Source organism: Maylandia zebra, linkage group LG23 (assembly GCF_041146795.1).
Source record: "Maylandia zebra isolate NMK-2024a linkage group LG23, Mzebra_GT3a, whole genome shotgun sequence".
Taxonomy (NCBI): Eukaryota; Metazoa; Chordata; class Actinopteri; order Cichliformes; family Cichlidae; genus Maylandia; species Maylandia zebra.
In genome coordinates, this window is record NC_135188.1 from 14,531,492 (window position 1) to 14,552,321 (window position 20,830).

General features: G+C 39.9%; 1 protein-coding gene across 5 annotated transcripts in view; it reads right to left on the bottom strand.

The window, feature by feature from the left end:
* farp2 (FERM, RhoGEF and pleckstrin domain protein 2) overlaps positions 1–11,056 on the bottom strand; it is a 30,424-nt gene extending 19,368 nt beyond the window's left edge. For 4 of the 5 annotated variants that reach the window (XM_012919541.4, XM_004552864.5, XM_012919540.4 and 1 more), the window contains exons 1-6: positions 10,915–11,056; positions 10,114–10,334; positions 3,328–3,432; positions 645–687; positions 487–565; positions 20–117 (exon numbers count right to left, since the gene is read on the bottom strand). In XM_012919541.4, the coding sequence (XP_012774995.1) occupies positions 20–117; positions 487–565; positions 645–687; positions 3,328–3,432; positions 10,114–10,314 (526 nt within the window). In that variant the 5' untranslated portion in view covers positions 10,315–10,334; positions 10,915–11,056. The remainder of the gene's footprint in view (positions 1–19; positions 118–486; positions 566–644; positions 688–3,327; positions 3,433–10,113; positions 10,335–10,914) is intronic. The other variant, XM_076880495.1, reaches the window with a different exon arrangement.
* Between the last annotated feature and the right edge of the window lie 9,774 nt (positions 11,057–20,830).

Sequence of the window (20,830 nt, forward strand, 5' to 3'; positions counted from 1 at the left end):
AAAAACAGAAAGAACTTACATTGGACAAGGTGAGAGGCCAGCAGGGCACCAGTATTTTCTGTGCAGATCAACCTGCCCTCCATCAGATCCCTTTTCATTTGCAGGGAGAATAAATACCTAAAGGAGAGGGGGGAAAAAAAAAAGCACACACACACACACACACACACACACACACACACACACACGCTAAGTGTCCATCTATTTATGTTCATGAGAAGTAAATAAGCACAAACTAAGCTCATCATGGATTAAGCATCTTTAGGAACCTTAAGTGCCATTTAAACAAATAACTCTTGGAAAAACAACGATCACAAAGTTTTTAACTGCAGAAAAAGTAATTTTAAAGAAGACAAAGCATAACAGAGCTTCTATTTAAAAAAAAAAAAAGAAAAAAAAAGGGGGAAGAAAAACAGAAACCATGTTCCTCCAGCTCCTCATACAGGTAGAGATAAAAGTGATATTCAAAAGGAAATTACAGTCACTGACCGGGTGTACTCCTCCTGCAGCTGACCCGGATCGGGGGGAAAGAATTTCACTGACAGTCTAAAAAGCGTATTTGCTGGTCCTGTAAACGCACAAGCAGATTATCAATGCCCAAAACACTTTATTAGGTGGATTCAGAGCTAAGAATCAGCCTCACTTACTTCTGACTTGTTTTGAAATGGGTTTTGTGGGTTCCAGCCAAACCTAAAGAGAAAAAAATAAATAAAAATAATAGAACATAATGTTAACTATAACTTTGACAGGTGGTAGCAGGATAACTTCAGTGACTCCCTTGTAACACAGCGACTGTTTGCTGCTTCAGCCCCATTTGAAACAGAAGAGAGATGTCACAATGCTGTTGGCAAAACACTGGCTTCAGTGTAGGAGGCTGCTCAAGCCGTACATCTGGGGCTGATTGAGGGAGGAATGCGCTCGATCCAGACAGACATACTGAGAAATTGGTATCAGCTGATTGCTGCCTGAATTCTACTCAATTCCTAGTCACACATGTGCCAGTTTGTATATAAATTTCTATTAAAAATGAAAAAAAGCTTTCTGGTTTCTGCTTCTACTCCAATTCTACTGGCTAACCACACTTGAGCAGGCTTTGGTAAATGGTCAGTGTAGAGCATAAAAGAGGGATTACATTTGCCAAAACATTCCTGAAACCATCAGCTATCATCTGATGTTGTTTTAAGTTTAAAAACAAATAAATACATAAATAAAAACCTGCATCTGACCTGGATATCCCATAGCTACACTTGAACTTTAAAAAAAAAAAAAAAAAAAACTACCCACAAAGACTGACTAGTAGCAATGGGCTGGTCGAGGAATGTCACTGAAATTTAGAAAACATTGGGGACATCAACTATAAGGACAACATTAAAGTTAGCGTCAAGCCAACTACACAACCACTACGCAATCAGTGATGGGTGTGTCGCTCGATACGTGGGCAGGATTACATCAGCAGACTCGCTGATTGGTTCTGGAAGTGTACAAATGCATGTGTAGAAATAATCAGAGGCAAAGTACTGAAACCATATCTATGGGAAACCCAACGAAATGAGTAGAATGCAAGTATTCCAAGTATTGATTTACCAAACATGTAATAAGCAAACCCTTCAAACACACGAGCTTTTCAAATGTGCCAATTTGAGGCTTATTCTCATCTTACTCTGCAGCACTGAATATCTGAGGATTTTGGACTGTTTTCACAGCTTTTTTTGGTACGTCATTTAAAAATCACATGGTGCAGTGGTTTACACATTTGTCTAACAAGCAAAATATGCCCAGATTGATTTTGAGAGGAGACATAAACCCCTTATTGTTGCTTGAGGAAGGCCATCCAGTGTAAAAATCTGCCAAACCAAGCAGGATTTAGAAACTTCAGATATGTAGTGCCATCATGAAATTTGGGGGAGACTACTCCTTAAACAATACCTGAACGCCACTTTGACCATTTTCCCTTCAAAGTCACCTTGTTCACCTGGAGACCTTTTCAGGTTCTGCTACCTTTCTGAAGTCACTCCTGTTTGAAAAGTTGTACATTTTGGATTTCATCCAAGTTCTCAAATGTTGTGCAGACAGCAAACAACAACAACTCTACTTTCATGCCCAGGATCTTCGCTGGTGATCAAACTGCAGTCCACAAGATGTTCGTGGAAGAGTCTGCAGTGCATGAGGAAGATTGACGCTATTAACCCTCTCCCCATAAGTCACAGGACTTGTTTAGCTCTGCTTTAACACCCTTTGGCATCTGGTGGAGAAGATTCTATATAAGCAGAAGTAAAACAATCAAACCAATGCTATTCACATGAAGTGCCTCTCATTGACTTCCACACATTTCCATTACAGCCATTAAATGCAAGTTTAATGGATGTAGAGGAGATCAGGTGAGCAACACAGAGCCTCAAGATCAACGAGACTGAACAGGACCTCTGGAGTGATATAGAAACAGCAGAGGTGCACACAGGGGGTGACCCCGTGGGACAGATTAGCCCAATTCAAATTAGTTTTTGGTTTTATGAGTACCGAATTCAGTCCTCACAGCTGGGAAGCTTTAACAAAGCGAATGATTCATGACTCGGATGATTAATCATGAAAACATTTTCCAATTATTTGTTAAACTCTCAATATATTATTATTCTTCTGAGTAAGAGCTTCCTGAACGATGAAATAACTGATGAGGACACAGCAGCTACTCCCAAAAGAATCTCAGTGTGTGCCCTGCTGGGTCACCGATAGTTCATGACATCAGCTGCAGCCAAGCTTCCTTCATACGCTCAGTAAAAATTCACTATGCGTAAAAGATTTAGTTTGTTAATGGAAGAAGCTCCTTTAAAAACCAGACTGCAGAGCAGCAAACGTAGTGTATATTTAAACACTGTATAGTTTTCAGTCCTCGGAAAGCTGAGCGTACATGAGCAAAGAGGCCGGTGCGTCTTATTAAACAACACTGGCCTCATTCTCTTTGAAGAAGATATATAGTGGGCTCCATAACTCCTCTCTGCTGCTTTACAAAAACTGCTAGGTGGTCTTGAATTCCACTTATGTTTCTGGAAGAGTAAAACAATGGAAAGTCTGACATGTGTATATGAGCACTGCTGCCAGACAAGTTAAAAATATTCCAAAGTAATATACTACTCAAGTCCAGAGAAAACACTACCTCACTGTTTGCATTGCTGAAGAAGAGCAACTAATGACTTATAAGTTCATGTTGTTCCCCGAATGCCCATCCTGTTGTCATCAAGCATTTTAAAAAGTTTGCCTCAACCAATCAGTGCACAAGTCAGCTCCTCCATGTCCAATGTGTCCGCTTCAAACAGGAAATGGAGATGTACGTACCCAGTTCATCTGCATGTTCTGAAACTCGAGGCCAAAGTAATCACTCTCTATGAGGTTGCCTCTGTGGAAAACCTCAGAGAGAAGGATCTGTCCAAGAGCCTTTGGCTGAAAGAAAAAGAAAAGCAGAAGAATTTCATCACTATGTCAACACAAAGATTTCAGAAGTTCTGTGACAATAGATCTTATGAGAAGCGAAAGTGCATTGCTTTAAAAGACAAAATATTCACAAAGATTCCACAGATGGAGAGCATCATCAAAAACCAATTTCAACTAAGCCCGAAGAGAACGAGGACACGCTTGTGTTCAAAGCGAGCGCTGAATAAATGCCGTCTGCCTGTGTGGTGCAGAAAATATTCGCAGCTGTAAATGATCCACTCCATTGTGTGTTTTATGGTTGCGTATGTTCCATCTGTCGATTTAAATACTTTTTCTCGACTTGGATGAGTGTCTGAACTTACTGTATTTCGCCGTTTATCTGGGCCTGAGAAGTGTGCATGCGGGAATTCTGCACAAGTTTACCATCTCAATGCTCTGGGGTTTGCTTTCACTAAATGAAGAACTAATTACTATGTATGAAGAACACACTGCACTTGAGGTTTGGAATCCTAGCTTGCGATTTTTTGAGAAAATTATAGCCTGAAACATCTGGTTGTAATGTAAAATAGTATTTTTAAAAGCCTTATAAAAAGTACTGCTTTGCATTGGCTAAAGTAAAGGATTACAACTCAAAGCATGCCAGGAGATTTACTGTAGTCGGTCTTTTCATTACTTTGATACAATCACATGTTCTGCATTCAGAAAATCTATAAATTGCAGGTGAAACCTACTGACACAACATCCATAAATTTAGGAATCTCTTGTAAAATTCCCCCTTTTTCCACACATTCAAGGTATCTGATTCCAGCTGACCTCAAACGGAGAACAAAAAATGGTGTGTTAAAATACTTTGTCTGGGCTGCCTTTGAGTGCAGGCCAAACATACGATCCAGACAACGTCAGCGAGATTTTTTGCGCAATGACTCGGGAGCCAAATGTAAGGAACGCTTTGAGGTATTTTGTCAATTTGACTCATTCAGTGAGTGCTTCATTAACAAAGTTATTAGAGCAAAACCAAATCTTCCCTGTGGTTAGACAATGTTTCCATACACTAATCCTCATTTCTTCTCAGTGTTCTTGAGGTTTACCATGTACACCTCATCCCGTTACAAGTCGGGGGAAATTCAGTCTAACCAGCAAACAAAGTTTGAAACCACACTGTCAAACAGCTACAATCAGCCTAATCACCACACGATTAATGTTTAGGTTTAATCAAACAGAACTGAGGCCGCTAGTTCGACAAGAAACCCAGAAGCAGTTGGCAGGTTTGACCTGCTGAGGATTATGTTCTCAATGCAGTAGCCATGAGCAAACTATTTAATGCCATCTTCTTTTTCTTGGCACTTTGTCATTGTGTTACTCATTAACCCTCTGCTGGAATTGTGAACGTGTGTTTTAAGAGCACAGTAAGATCAAACTTTGACATGTAGCATTATCTTTTACAGTCAGACAGGGAGGGATAGCATTTTCTCATTGACCCAGCTAGCTGCCAGGTGAAGCCAGGCAGCTAGCAAAGAGGAAAGGGTACAGCTACTGCACATCATTCCCCCCCTAAGAAAGTTCTTTCCAGCATCACTGCAGTGAAATTCCATGTAGCCCGCAGATAATATTTTCCCCTCAACCAACTTCCTCTTATGCTGTCCAATTTGGCTTATCTCTCTGTGAAGTCACTGTTTACTTTGTGGGCACACACTTAAATGTTGGCAACCCTGCAGCAGTTTAAGTACAGCTGAAGTATTTTACAGTGGAACAACAAAAAAAAAGAAAGATAAAAGTAGATGTTATGAAAAATGCCTGAATTTAAAAGTTTATAAACTACAAATATAAATTGGCCAATAATGTACCAAAAGCAAACATTTTGGTACAAAAGCAGTCTTCAAGTTCAGACAACTCCAAGAAGCAACCACAGTACGAATGAAGTTTTACACTACACAGACAGAGTTAAACGGCTTAAAAATGAAATTGACTTTTAGTCGCGGTTGCCAATAAATCCATATTTTAGCTGTTGAATCACATGACTCATTCTTTTGGAAGGGCCTGGAATCTAAACTGGTTCCAAACTGTCCAATCCATTTGAATTGTTTGCCTCCGAGCTTATCAGCTCCTTTATCAGTGCTGGCTTATTTTTCCTGACAGTTGAACATTGCAACACTGTGACATCAGTATCATGGTGGTGGAGCTTTTGCACACCTGAGTCATATGAAAGCCTTTAAAAGAAACACTATTTGAGTTCTCAGAGTCATAGATAAGAAAACAATTGTACCGACCCGTGAAGGCCTCTGACACAGAAAACTGAGTTGAAACTAAATGGCATGGGCATATCCAGCCCCGTTTCTAGATACAAATATCTTTTGAAAGCATGAAAATCTACTACCAAAATTGGCCAAACTGATTAAAAATAATCCAAATTTACTTTGCTGTTTAACTCCACCTTTAAATGTAATTTATCAGTTCTTCTTTGCCACTAATGTATCATAAACCATTGGGCGGCACCGCAGAAGCCCTCCTGGCATCTTAAGTAAAGTCACATCTGTGATGTGACAGCGAGATCATGCAGAGTTTGTTCACACCCTACTTGTGGTGTGGACCACAGTCTCATCTCCACACCAACATTAAGGCAGGTCAATGGGTCACCCAATCAAGCTCCAAAAGCAGCGGGGGATTATGGCAAACAGATGTTTCTCTGGAAGACAAATCTCCCCTTGTTTGTGTGTATGTGCGCTGGGAGCAGGGGTGAGTACAAGTAAAAGCTTAAAAAACAGCCTGCTAAGGGAGAGGACTGCCTTCCTCATGCAGAGAATTTCAAGGGGGGGGAAATGGAAAAAAATACAGGTGCAATTCAAAAATGCAGGGATTTGTTGTACCTTGCATGACAGGTTAAACACTGTTTAAAGATCACGGTGAAAGGCAGAGGGCTCTAGCAGAACCTCCCACTGACAGCAGGGGTGTGTTGGGGCTTGCATTTGCCACAGTGGGAGGTACACTGTCATTTTTCACGGTGGTATACATTTTGACGTTAAACAGGTTCTTCGATGGATTTTATAACTGAATGGCAATTTCCCTTCTTCTCGCTGCCTGGCTTTAGGACACGCCCGTGGACAGCTGGCAGTCATGTTGTTTGTTGGCAAATCAACTCTGGAAGGTGGTAATCGGGATCAGATGTTTTACAGAGTGCCTTCTGCTCAAGTCACCTGTATAACCCAGAATTTACAGCCTCTGCTTGGCATTTAAAACATGAGGGGAGAAAAAGGAGAAGAAAAAAATTCAGTAGGTGGATCCTCTTTAGGTGGTGGTAAATTACTCCCTGCAGCAGGAAAGATTACCATAACAGTAAGAGCAGAGAGGAGTTGTTTGAGGTATTTAACAAGAAGTCCTTCAAGGCACAGCCATTAGATAGTTTAGCCACTTCAGTACACAGTGGGGTAGCGTGAGTGCTTTGTGGGGATGAGAGCCGAATGCTTCTCAGCCTGTGTTTGGTATGAAGAACAAGATTACTGCTTTTGTGAGCATGTCCGCGTAACCGACGCCACAGATAACAAACTGAGATACACCACTCTGACATTACTTTATCCAAATTCCCTTTGGAAGAAAGTCTTTCCACTGGACAACCATCGTACAACACTTCCAGGAACTTATTTAGCTATCCATTTCAAACCATTATCTAAATTGACTTTAATTTCAAACATCACGCAACATAAAAACTGCATGCATAGAATCATTAGTGAGATCACATGGGGAAAAAAAACTCTTAAAAATCTTTGCTTTTTCTGCTCCCAAAATGAGGTTTTGAACAGTTTTTCCTCTACAAGAGTGCCATGTGTCTCGATCTTGCAATCTCTTGTTAATGCCAGAAACTTCCACACAATTTAAATAAGTTTTTTTTTTACCCCTCTGGATTGTAGTGCCATTTATTCATCTAAATTGTTCAACACACAAAACAATTATTCATTAAAAATCCATGTAAAAATGTCTCTAAAGAAATGACAATCTGAATAAATAACACTCTGGGCCAGAGGAAAATTGTGTATTGTCAACTTTAGTGTAAATCATCCATTTTAAAGGATAATTAAACACTTTGTTGCATTTCACACCGACTGCATCGTTGCAAGAACGGCTCACAGATGAAACAGGACTTTAAAGCACACATCACGGTTGAATTACACTGTTTGAGTTATCTAGTTAGTCCAAATGTGATTTCAGGGACAGGCCAGGGGGGTTTGGAATTCCTCGGCCCAACTTTCGACAGGGCTTCACTCCTGACCGTGTCCCCTTCCCCCACCACCTCGGCTTAAACTTTGTACTAGCCATGACTGCTCCCTCTGAACTGCCCCTCTTGGTTGTCAACCTTGCTATTTATGTGCTTGTTTGCTAACACTAAAGCAAAGCCTGCCTGGATTCCCTCCCACCAGCAGCCTGACTATAAACGCATTTTCACACAGCTAGGTTCCGCAACCCACTCTCTGCCCTTTTTTTTTTTGCAAGTTTTAAGCTGGAAGTTAAGGCCAGCAAAGGGGCTGGCTGTGCTGGATAAAAGAGGCCTGTGTTTCCCCTGCCCCGCTGGCCCAGCCTCCCTGTCCAGAAACCACAAGGCTGAGCTTTCTCCTGTGCTGGGTGGCTGTGGGAGGGGTCTGTGGACAAGAGTCGTGCAAGCAAATGTCTGCTGATGATGACCCATGTCAGGTAACTGCAGCAGAGGAAGGCCAGCAGATCAAAGACTGATCTGATTGGACTGTCTTAGGTCCAGGCTAAAGACATTATATGGCCAGAAATACAAACACCTTCGCACGCAATATGATTTTACAGTTCAGAGTTATCACACGTAATGAAAGATGTGATGTAACGGTAAAGAAATAAATATGGAGAATGACAGCTGTTATTCTAGGAATGCACCAATATATCAGCAGAATATTGTAATCAAAAGACGTCAAAATCTATAAATTATGCGGCATCTACATTTTAAAAGCACAACGCAAAGCAGAAATACTCCAAAAATGTTCCCATACATTTATCCCCCCTGACTCAGAAACCACACAAAACAAAGCAGAAAACAAGAACATCTATATCAAGAAAATTTGCACAATGGATGAATCCCTTGTGGCTTTCCTGTGTGTAATTTTGAGTGAAGTGTATTTTTGCTTCACTGTACAGTAAGAGGGGCAGTAAATGGCAGGTGATGGAGACTGTACACAAGATATTTGGGCAGCTGAGCAACCAAAACGCCACAATGAGGGGAGGCAGTTACTTGAAGGCCACAACCATGGCAAACATTCCACACTGCAATTTTGTATCTATTTTTGCACACGGACTCCACGAGGGAGAAAAAAAATATATAATTAAAAGCATAGGAAAAGTTGTGCTGGCTCAATCAGTTCTCTTTGAAGTGACTGGACAGATAGGCACAAACTGAGCGCACATTTCTGATGCGTTTAGCTGAGCAGCCATTCAATACACAAGGATAAAAACTATTCACCCACCAGCCCACGACTCCTCACAATGAATGAACAGAAATATTAAGCAGTGAACAACAGAGCCTCTCAGAGGCCATCTTGTTCCTGGTAAACTCCAGTCTGCTTGACAACAGCACTGCCGTCATTCTCTTTTTGCAGCCATGTATTTCGGTCTGCCACCTCCTATCAACACCACGTGCGGAGCCGCGCTGAACTCAGACCTCAGTCAGCCTGTCAGAACTCAGAGAACCACATTTTCTTGAGACCAATTAAATTTTCTTCAGACTGAACAGCACACAGGTCTGCTTCCATGCAAGTCTAACATATGCCCGTTACGCGCTATTAGCTTAAGACTTTGAGACAACATATGGTGCATAAGATTATGAAACGTCTGCCTCAGCAGTACTCCTGAACTGCAACTCTTGTGGCTACACAAGGATTTAGGATACACACAGGAAAGTATAAATATACAAACCTATTCGAACACAATTAGCAGCTGCCAGGTCTTTTTATTACACTTCACCATCAACCAGCCACTGAATTGAGCATTTAATCATTGTACAGACTCTACTTCGATTTGTTTTCCCCTTCACATAAAAAGCCAGGAAGCATGCTCTGATAGAGTGGCTTCCTTATTGCTTCCTATTGGCCTTCTCGGTGACTCCTGCTGCAACTTGGCAAGCAGACATGGCAAAGCAGAGTCACAGCATGGATCTCAAAGTTTGTTCAACAGCGAGTATTTAAATGGGATCAACTTCTCTAAAGTAATTCCAATGAATAGAAGAAAACAAAAGCAAGAATATTTGGCTAGGATTTATACACTGTGTGTGATGACTGTGTGAGTAACCAAATGCTTCTGTAAAATTTAGACTTCGTAAATCCCCCCCCCGAAAAAAAGAATTATAAAAACAACCCAGAAAGACCAGACTCCTAACTTTTAATACCTACTCCTTTGGAAGTCAAGCTTTAGGGACAGTAAAGAGAACTGCTACCACTTGGACCTGGAGCAGAAATCACAGCCAAGAAACCAAGAGGCGCCCTGCTGAGTTACACTAAGTTGCCCCAATAAGAAGCCTTAAAGAGGAAGGGATTTCAGCACCAAAGCCATGTGGCAGCTGTCACCAAGACACACAGACACACACAAACCAGGGCGACCAAGGCCTCCAAGGTAAGATGGAGCAATCCGGAGACATATTTTAAGTAAACAAACGAGGATGCACGAACCACACACAGTAGAACCTACTTCTATATCAAAGAACTCCTGAGAGTCGTCCAGCCCCTGCACACGGATCTGTATTCCTCTGCCTTGGCTTATTCTCCTGTTGACCATGTTACCACTGAGACTCTGGCCCGGCTCCAGAGTGCTGATCCCAGCATTGAACTGGGCTCCCAGTCTTGTGCCAGGGGTCTGCAGGACCCTGTATGAACCCTCTATCTCCCCCATTCCAGCTCAGGGAAACGCTCCTGCAAATTCAGAAAGCAACAAATATTAACACAAAACTTCCACTGATCAAATATTTTCTTTGTTCTAAGGACAAACTATTTGGGCATAAAAAAACAAAAAACAAAAACAGTCCAAACAGCTTCCTTTAACTGCGAAGTTGCGAAGCCGTTTACGCACACCTGAGGCTCATTCATAGGAAATGGACCGCATTACGCTTACATACAGAAGACTAAAGTAATAATGACCCAAACCATTTATATTTAACCTCAAGCAGAAGTGCAGGTTGGCACAAAAGACGGCCTAAGATACGAAAAGAACCGACGGCGCACCGATTTTGCCCTTCATGCGGGGCCCAAAAGTCCCACCAAGACGTAAACCGCGTTTACAGCAACACTTAAAGCCAGAAAAGCTTTCGGGAAAAGCATGAGGAATGTTTAAGGTGAGGTTTGTTTTCTTGATGAGAAACTCAGCTCAGTGGATTCCAGTGTACGGTCGAGAACCGAAGCTAAGTTAATTATCTTAACCGAGAATTAGATCCGAAAAAGTCGCCACACGAGAAAACAAAAAAGGAAATTTGCTCAAAAGCGGTTTTAAACTTACCGTTCTGCCCGAAAAGAAACTAAACGCTAAAAGTTTGAAACGCCGAAGAGGACACTACTCCGCTCCATGGTCGTCGTCAGCCAAACGAGTGCGCACTCAACAGCGGTTTATCATTGGCTACAGCAGAGCCGTCTGTCCTGCCATTGGTTCAAATGTGGCTAAGGATCGTAGGCAGGAGAGCCAAGATATACTTTCTTCTACTTTAAATGGCTTTCACGGATGGAGAAGAAGGAACTCACCAGTCGGAATATTTCTTTTACAAAAAGTAAATGGGGATTTGCGCCAAGAGTCAAAGTCGATAATAAGAAGTGTTTTATATCATTAGTTTGGTCTGATTTGACCCACAAAGCGAAACTGCCATTATTTAAGTTTGGGCTAAAGTCTGACCCGTAGGTGATGTAAATAGACTTCACTGTAAACTTCTAAGTGGTACAAATTTAGTAACACAGTTCTCCGAACACATTGTGTGTGAATGTGTGTGTGTGTGTGTGTGTGTGTGTGTGTGTGTGTGTGTGTGTGTGTGTGTGTTATCCTATTTAACCATCCAGTCTGGTCTATAAGTCTTTAAATACCTCAGATCTGAATTACATCAGGACAATGGGCACTTTGCACTGCGGTCCAATGTCCGGTAAGCCCATTTTAAAGACAAAAACTATGTGAGGTAAGGAGGAGGACTTTTTTTTTATTGTGGAGGCGCTCCCCCTACTGTTCTCTCTCAAAAAATCCCAAACAACGTTGCATCATGCTTTAAAAATGCTTTGATAGGTTCTATAATTAAATCTGATGTATATGCACGCATTTCGACTGAATGTGTGTTTCTCATAAACCAAAATGTGTACCAACACACCGCAGAAATAATGTTTATGCTGAAGTACAAGTATTGATAATAGAAATCCTGTTTGGAATGAGGAATGATGGGGATAAGGCGAGGCTATGGGTTACTAATCGAATGCAATCGATTAACTGATCATCAGTAAGCGGGAGCACCTCTATGAAGGCAGAGGTTTTGGCAGTTTGCTGGTCTGGAGCAGTCAGGTCAGACCATTTACAAGTGGAAAACACTCATGGCACTTGGTAGTCCCCCCCAGGAATGGACGACTCAGCAAATTCACCTGCAGCTCAGAGAAACTGCAGAAAACCAAAGAGCTACATGTCAGACGCTACAGACGTCAGTTAGACTTCTGAAACGATGTCCTTTGGACAGGTAGAATCACAGTGGAGACACTTGGCTATAATGCACGACATGTAATTTAAGCCAAAACAAAATACAACCTATCAACACCTCAGACCAACTCATAGCACGGTGGTGCTGACATCTGGGCTTGTTCTGCAGCCACAGGACCCGGGCACTTCGGAGTCACTGAGTCATCCATGAACTCTTCTGTGTACCTGCTGATTCCCCTCCCCGACTGGGAGGAAAGTTCCTGTTTGAGCCATCCGTCCCATAGCTATTCTGAATATAGAAATCAATTGTTGGCTATATTAAAGCTAAAGGGTTCCCCAGTCCTCTTGCCAACATAGTGATAGGAAGCCCTCTTCTGTTACTAGTTTGTTTCAGTGCTCTTTGCCTGTTAAACCTGTTTCTCTATCTCCCTTTTCAGTCCAGACTCATTCCTGGAACCCTGTTTGTTTGGTACACAACTCACTTGTGGACTGTGGACACCTCCGGCAAATTTTGCCTGCTCTTGCTTGTTTTCTCTGCTACTTGCAAAGGAAAGGTATTAGCCATTCACAACCTACCTGATCCCCCCCCCACCTCTCTGACACCCCTTGATTTTCTCCTGCTGACAAAGTGTTCCTCCAAAGCTTCAATTTACCATCCTAACAAGTAAGACTGTCTGAAATATTCATAAGCTCCGCAATAATCAATTCCTCCCGCCTGGGCTGCAGTTAACACCCTCTCCGCCCTGCAGCAGAGCTCCTCTGCATCCCTGTAGTGAAGCTACTCTTCCCCGTCACTTACCTGTTGCCCGTTAATAACTCACTACCATTCAATGAACTCTGTAAAGCTGCCAATCGTCGCTGATCTTTGAGTCTGATCTTTGCATTTAGATTCAGACTAGTTCATCACAACACTAAAATATTCTAGAACGGATCTGTCTGCAACATAAAGCTTGGCTACACCTTTTTCTGAAGACCAGAAAAAGAAAAAAATTAGGGTGTCAAATGCTGTGGCAGAACCTTAAGAGAGCTGTCCATAAACGAATGGCCACAAACCTAACCTGAACGACCTGAAGCATCATTTCAAAGAGGAACAGTGATATGACTGATAAACACATACAGAAAATGATTAGTTGCTGCTGAAGGTGGTTTTGCAGGTTAATGATTCACGACTTTACTGCAGACAGCCCTGTGAAAACTTTTCCACATAACTGTATTTGAATGTAATGTGCAAATTATTTTCGTAATATGAAAATGTGTATCTATCACCTGGTATTTCAAGTCTTAACAAACACAGACATTCAAATAACATAAGACACTTTTCATGTTTAAAATAATTAATTTTTATCTAAGATAAATTTTCTGCTATTATATGTTGTGTTTTATTGCAGGACTTTAGTATTTTTAGTATTTTAAAGCAGACAGTGCCCAAAGAGAACTGGTGCTTTTCATTGGAGCGATGACAACTGACAGCTGAACCACTATGACCTTTGCATATAACCAGCTACAGTCCTGGCCATAATTATCAGTATCCCTGAATTTCAAATTCATAATTGAAAACCTGAATGCAAATGAAGCTATTTTGTTTATACAAGCCAGGTCAAGATGATCACCATGGCATCTGGAAATGTTGTAGACTTCAGAGAGTAGTTGACCACAATTATTAGAAAGTATTTGTGGCGGAGGTGTGGTTCGCGGCTCCACTGCAGAGGTTGGGTGGTCCAGTGGGCTCAAGGGGCAGTGCCAGGGAGCCTGGCAGGGCAGCTGGAAGCAATTCCGTAATTACACTGTCCCTATTTCAGTGACGTCGGGACCTGGAGGAAGGAAGGACAGGTGAAGACAGCTGGAAGTCTGAATAGTACTGAAGGGATAGAGGGATTTGCTACAGCAGCATCTCTTTGAGGGAAAGGATAAAGGGACTGAGGGACGCAGAGATGCACATTTTGTAAATAAACACACGGTCACAAGCATGCTGAGTGTCTTGAGTGTTTGCTGGGGTCACATCATTATTTAAAATTACGCTATTTGTCCAAATACTTCTGAGTCTCTGAAAATGAGAGACTATGTATAAAACCAGATTGACAAAAACTGTGTCACTGTATAAATAGTCGTAGACATAACTGTATCTGCTTAATGTCTCAACAAGAGGCCGTCATTCATCCTTGCTTCTTTTTGGAGAGAAGTTTTGATGATGTTTTTCTGATTTTTGTTCATTTAAAACAACATTTTATTTGATGCAAAACATTAAATGGAAAGATAAAAATGATCTGCTAATAGAAAGACAAAGAATGCAATCTGAACTGGATGACTTTCCCATGTTCCACACTGTCTTTTGATCTGTGTTCATTATCTGCAAGAAGCCCTGGGCCTCATCACAGTGCCCGTCATGTGTGATGAAATTAGTCTGGTAGATCTGAAGCCTCGGATTTGTTTGAAGATACAGTTTGTGCTGTTTCTTTATACGTGATATTATTTAAAAAAAATGAGCATAAATTGAAAACAATAAAACATAAAAATTAACTGTGTGTGTAACAGATATTAAACATGACCAAACTTTCAAATTATGATGCCAGTTTATTTTTGGGTAACCCTGTGAACTAAGACCTCTAAACATTTGGTTTGTTTTTTCAACTCTTTATGATATTAGTGAGAGCAGTTAGCCCTTTGTATAAATCCAGAGACAGACGCCACAAATTCTCTACTCATACAAATATCTAAAATACTGAAATAAACTCTTTTCATTGACAGACTGAATACATTTATAACTAAGCACAAAATATTACAGATCAAGATCCATTGCATTAACTAAAATTGTATCAATCAAAGAAAGTATGCAGCTGGAGCTTTTATCAGCTTAAAGGAAGATTTTGACACAACTGATCACCAGGCTTTAATGAATAAAGTGGAAAGGTATGGTGTTAGAGGGGTGGCACTAGACTAGGTGGAAAGCTAAGGCAACAATTTGTGGAGATAAGACAGCACTAGAAAAAATTGTGTGAATGCCTTGCAGTGGAATCTGAAAACAGCAGAAGGAGGAGAACAATCTGCTGAAAAGAGCTGAAGAAGCTGAAGTTTGTGCCGAAAACAGCTAAAGAATCTGGAATTTTTGCTGAAAAGCGGTGAAAGCCAAAAATTCTGCTAAAAAGCAGTGAAGAAGCCTAAATTTGCACTGAAAAGATGTGAAAAAGTTAAACTATCTCCTGAAAGGAAAGTTTGCCACAAGCTGGTTAATCAGCAGAACTTGTGCTGAAAAGAGGTTTCTGCTGAAAAAGCTGGGAGCTGAAAAGGGGTGAAAAAACAGAAAATTCTACTGAAAAGGGGTGAGAAGCTGAAATTTGTATTGAAAACGGTTAAAAAAAAAGTTTAACTGTGAACTGAAAAAATTGTTGCCATAAGCAGGATTTGAACCCAGGCCTCCTGCTCTGAGAACGGCTGCTCATCTCACTGAGCTAAAACACAGCTCAACCCGGCAAGCAAAATCAGTGACCACACTGATGATGTGGTCCATTCATGTCAATGGGCAAAAAAATTGCATGAAAAATTCAATATCTCAAAAAGTATAGAAGTAATGAGTACCAAAAGTCATATTTTGGCATTAGCAGAAAGAGCAGAAATTTTTTTAAAGTTTGAATGGCGAAAATCGGATAAAAACTGTGGAAGTAGTTCCACGGCGAAGAATCATGGAGCAACTAGAATAAAGTATAAAGAATAAAGAGAAACAGGAACTCAATAGTGTTAAAATGATTGAACATTGCTTGTGGAGTCCCACAGGGGTCAGTATTGGATTCAAAACTCTATGTGAGCTGGGATGTCAAATTAACCTGAGGCAGTGGGCCACACTTCTGTCAGTGTAAGGAAGTCCAACTACACATTTAGAAAAAGAAAAGGTGTAGTTTTTCTAAATGACAAAGAAATGCTGCTGTAGTAAATGAAAGAAATGTGTATTTTTTTTTTTTTTTTACTATTGGTCCATTCTAAAAATAAACAAAAACTGATTTTTTTCATAGTAGATTATAAAAACAGGACTTTTCTGACATTTAATTGTTTATTGATTAGTATGAATGGCTATGGGGAAGGTCATTATTAGTAGGAGAAGCTGCAAAACTTACAATTAAAAGTCCAAAATTTATCTTCTCCTTCTTTTTTCCAAAGCTTTCCAGTGGCCCAGATTTGAGTCTTTGTTGTGCCAATTCTGCCTTTTGTTTGACACCCCTGATGCAGATCATCAGATACTGTTCTCATTTTATTTGTGGTTGATACAAATATTCTGATAAATATAACTGGACATAAATGTCAGATTAAATTTCTTGGGGCGGGCGGGCAGGCACACACGCACACACACACACAAACACACAGGGGCCAGGGGCGGGAGCCTGTAATGTGCACCACCCCGGCAGAGGAGAGAGACAGAGAGAGCAAAAAAACCAAAAAAAACCCAAAACATGTTGCCTATCACAGAGTCAGCCAGCAAGGCACGGGGACCATGACAATTGTAAAGCAGGTAACAGTTTCAAGAACACAATAACATTTTATTCTTGAAATCAAACTTGTTCAAATTAATGAGCCTTGTTAAAGATCATACTGCACAAGTACTGTACACTGTAAAATCTAATTAGTTCACAGAACTCAAAAAAACTATGCAAACTCGTTGCCTCAAAAAAAATTGAGTAAAGTTTTACTTAAGATGATTAAGCTAGGGCAACTTACCCATGATGAGTACACTGTAAAGCCTCAATAGTTCCTAGAACTCAAAAAAAATGAGTAGAGTTTGCTTAAGATAATTAAGTTACTCAGTTTGAGTACACTCTACAAACTCGTTAGTTCCCAGAACTCAAAAAAACTACGCAAACTCGTTGCCTCAAAAAATTGAGTACAGTTTACTTAAGATGACTAAGTTAAGGCAACTTATTCACTTTGAGTACAGAGTAAAAATCTATTTGGTTTCCAGAACTCAAAAAAAATATGCAAACTCGTTGCCTCAAACAAACTAAGTAAAGCTTACTTAAGATGAATGTTAGGACAACTTATTCATTGCAAGTATGCAGTATTAAGAATAACTTGATATTTCTGACTGTATAATACTTATTGTTTACCTACTGTCAAACATTTCAAGTTCAACAAAATGAAAAAAACAATTTGTGGTAACCTGAATATGATTAAAAATAATTAACAACACTTTTTGTAATGATGTTAAAATCAGCCCAACTTTTATTTTCAAACACAACAAAGTATAACAGCCAACATATCTTCTGCTGAACAACAAACAATTATATTGCCATCACTGTTATAATCTTACAATGAAACAAAGTCTCAGATTTAATTATTCAGAAAACAAGTTTAGGCCTACCACAAGTTTGTTTTGTACTTACATTACTTATATAATCAAAATTAAATATTTATTGTTCTGTCACAAGTGCAGTCTCTAATTTAAACAACACATTTGTTTTTCATTCCAACACATGAACTGGAATGTTGGAATGTTGTAATATTTTAAGGATGGCTATAGTCATTCAGGCATTACTGCCTGAATGACTATCATGGATCGAGGTGAACCAAATGTAAGTGCAGAAGAAAGTCTTTAAATTCCCTTAAGTACAGTGGCAGTGGATGTGGGTTGGAGATGCAATGAGCTTGAACCTGCAGACGACCATCTTCACTGACCACACCATCTGTGACGGAGGACTCATCTCTCCTGGTGTCCTGCAAGCAAACAATCATATTTTTTGGAACATGAACTTAATTGCTTTCTCAAAACATTTTTTTTTATGCATTTGGTATAGAACAGACTCAAATTTAGACAATCTCAGGCTCAGGTGAATTGGAACAGCACTTGTTCTCCGACGTATCACAAGTCCACCAGACAAGTACACACAAGTAGGCATACACAGGCTCTGACAACTGCGGTGGACAAATGCGATCCTCCTTTTCCCCAGATTACCCTTTCTGGGTAACAAAATAAACTTTTAAGATATTTTCAGGCGAGAATGTAGCTGTGTAATGCTCAAATATCAACTTAATTTATCAAAATATCACATATTTGCAAAAGTGCTTCAACGTTTTCGGAGAGCTTTGTTATCCACCAGCGCGATAGCTGACCGGGAGGTCAAGGCTGAGCACAGCTAACTCTTGTATCGTTTTCAACCCCCCTGCGGTCTTTTGATACTCAGGTTAAACATTATATATATAGTTAGTTATGGCTATGGATTGAAAATACCCCCCACACCCCACCCCTAATGGCTGCACCTCCCGAAAAACTCAAATAAATTAAGTCGATCAGTGTTTTTGCATAAAAAGTACTGGTAACTTACTTAAATTGAGTTCTAATAACAAATTGATTAAAAATTGAGTTCAGCCTACTTAATATTTTTAATTAAACAGAATATTAGATTTTACAGTGTATGAAACATAGAATAACCTGTCACCAGCAAATATACGGAAGATGTTCTCTAGAGATGGGTTATAATCTAAGGAGAAAATATAATTTAACACTTTGTAAAGCTCAGACAATAGAGAAAATCTTTTGTGTTTTTATCTGTGGGGTCAAACTATGGATGAATCTTTCAGTATAGAATAAAACATTAAAAAAAAAAAAACAACGACTTTCAATTCAATTCAATTTTATTTACACAGCACCAAACCATAGCAGCAGCCATATGATAGTGAGAAAGACAGCTTAAAATATAACAGGCAAATTTACAGATACTGAAGGCTGTTGGAAACTGTAAAACATGGAAATTTCAACATCTTTGACAAGAAATAAAACTGGAAAAAACACTACAAGGATAGCTGAGTGACTTCAGCTGTTACATAAGTTGGGGTACAACTGTGCAGATTACAAATTCAGTGGATGGCAGCACCGTTGGTGCTGTTGCCAAATTTTAGGTTGCTGCCTGTTCTGCTAGAGAACAGAGCGAATATTATCTATACTTACTTACTTATTTCATTACAAATGTCTGACAGCTTTAGATTTTACAGCTAACACTATTAGACAGTGAAAATATTTGCCAAGATCTGCAGTAATATGTTTATTCAGCTTCTAAAGCTAAAGAAACGAAACATTGCCAGGTAAGTTGAAAAATGCATAGCCAGAAAGATGACAACAAGACTGTTGGGATTACAGAGAGGAACCCTACAATTATTTGAATAGCTTAAGGGATATGATGTCTAATCAGTGTATTAAACTATAAACAATGGTAATATGCAACAAAAACATCAAATATAGTAAAATACTGATAGGACAGTTTTTCTGCACAATAAAGACTTTTAGTGCACACTGCTGGTGGTACTATCTGCCATTTGTTAAGTAGGTTTAAGAATGCAAGATAAATATTAGTGTATAATTAATAATATAACTATTGTTCATCATTTTACCACATTAATCATTATTCCACTGCTTTAAATTTTGAGAGTTCTTTACAACACTGTCCTATTTCAGAAACTAACTGCTTTTCAGTATCAGTTTCTTAACTTAATTTGTTCATAGCACCTGTTTCCAAAACCACTCGTCCAGATGTAGCTTTGCATACTTAAGATACTGACCTTTGAAAAAAGCCTGCAATAAAGTTTTCTTAACTCTTTCCCTGTTTATGGATTATCTTTGGGAAATTCAGCAGTGTAGTAGTTCTCTGTGCTATGCTGCTGCTCCTCTGCAGTCCTGTTTTTGTTTTCTGAGAGAAATTCAAGTTTATCTATACATTTTCTTTTCTTGTCAGGTCTTGAATTACACAATTTTCCTTAGATGCCATTACTGAATCAGGATGTACAGTTGTTATTGTCAGCTTTGTTTTTATTCAGCATTTCTATTAGAGTAGCAACATATCACACCATAGTTCTTATACTGGATCTTGGTGCAGCCAATCACAACCTGTCAATAGAAATCAATTTTCTTCTGATTGGTTACCCCCTCCAAACAGAAGACGTGAAACGCAGGTGGACGAGGGTTCTCTATTCACGGCCAGAGCTATGGGCCTGAGATGACCATATAAGGAATATCCAGTCTCCCTGACACTGTACAGAACTATGATAGATGATCCTGACTGACTATAACGAGTGTCAGCTTTTTTCTACATTCACAGGTGTTGGCTCTGTGATGTCAGAGATGGCTTGGTGTGTCTAAATGCTTATAACGTCACATGGCGTGTAACAAATAATGATGCAAACTTTCTGTGACTTTTGTTTAAGGTGACGCTTAAACATTCAGCAAAAGATGCCAGCGCAATAGTCTTGAGAATGTGACTAGACAAGTTTTGTTGACTTTTTAACAAAGATTATTAAGGTAGATACTGTTAAAACAATTACACCAAGCCCAGTTCTTTGGTATTGATTCATTATTATGAGTCACCTCAGCAGGTTATTCAACAAGACCTAAGCATGGGTTTATATAATTTCCATGTTGTCATTGCTGTTTGTTTGACTTGGGGATCATGTCCATCACTGTCGAGGCGGTTTGACCCTTTAAACCTTACCTAACAGCAAGGCCGACTGCCAAGCTTGTCAAAATCAGTGTCCTTAGTATGAGTCAACCTGCATGACCTGGGAGGGCGTTAAAGAAATATGTTGTCCATAATTATAATATAGATCGTGGAATAGACATGTAAGTCATTAGATTCATCCATCCATTCGCTTATCCTTTTTCAGGGTCACGGGGGAAGCTGGAGCCTATTCCAGCTGTCACCCTATCCCAGCGGGGTACACCCTGGACAGATCACCAGTCTGTTGCAGTGCTAACACATAGAGACACAGACAACCATTCGCT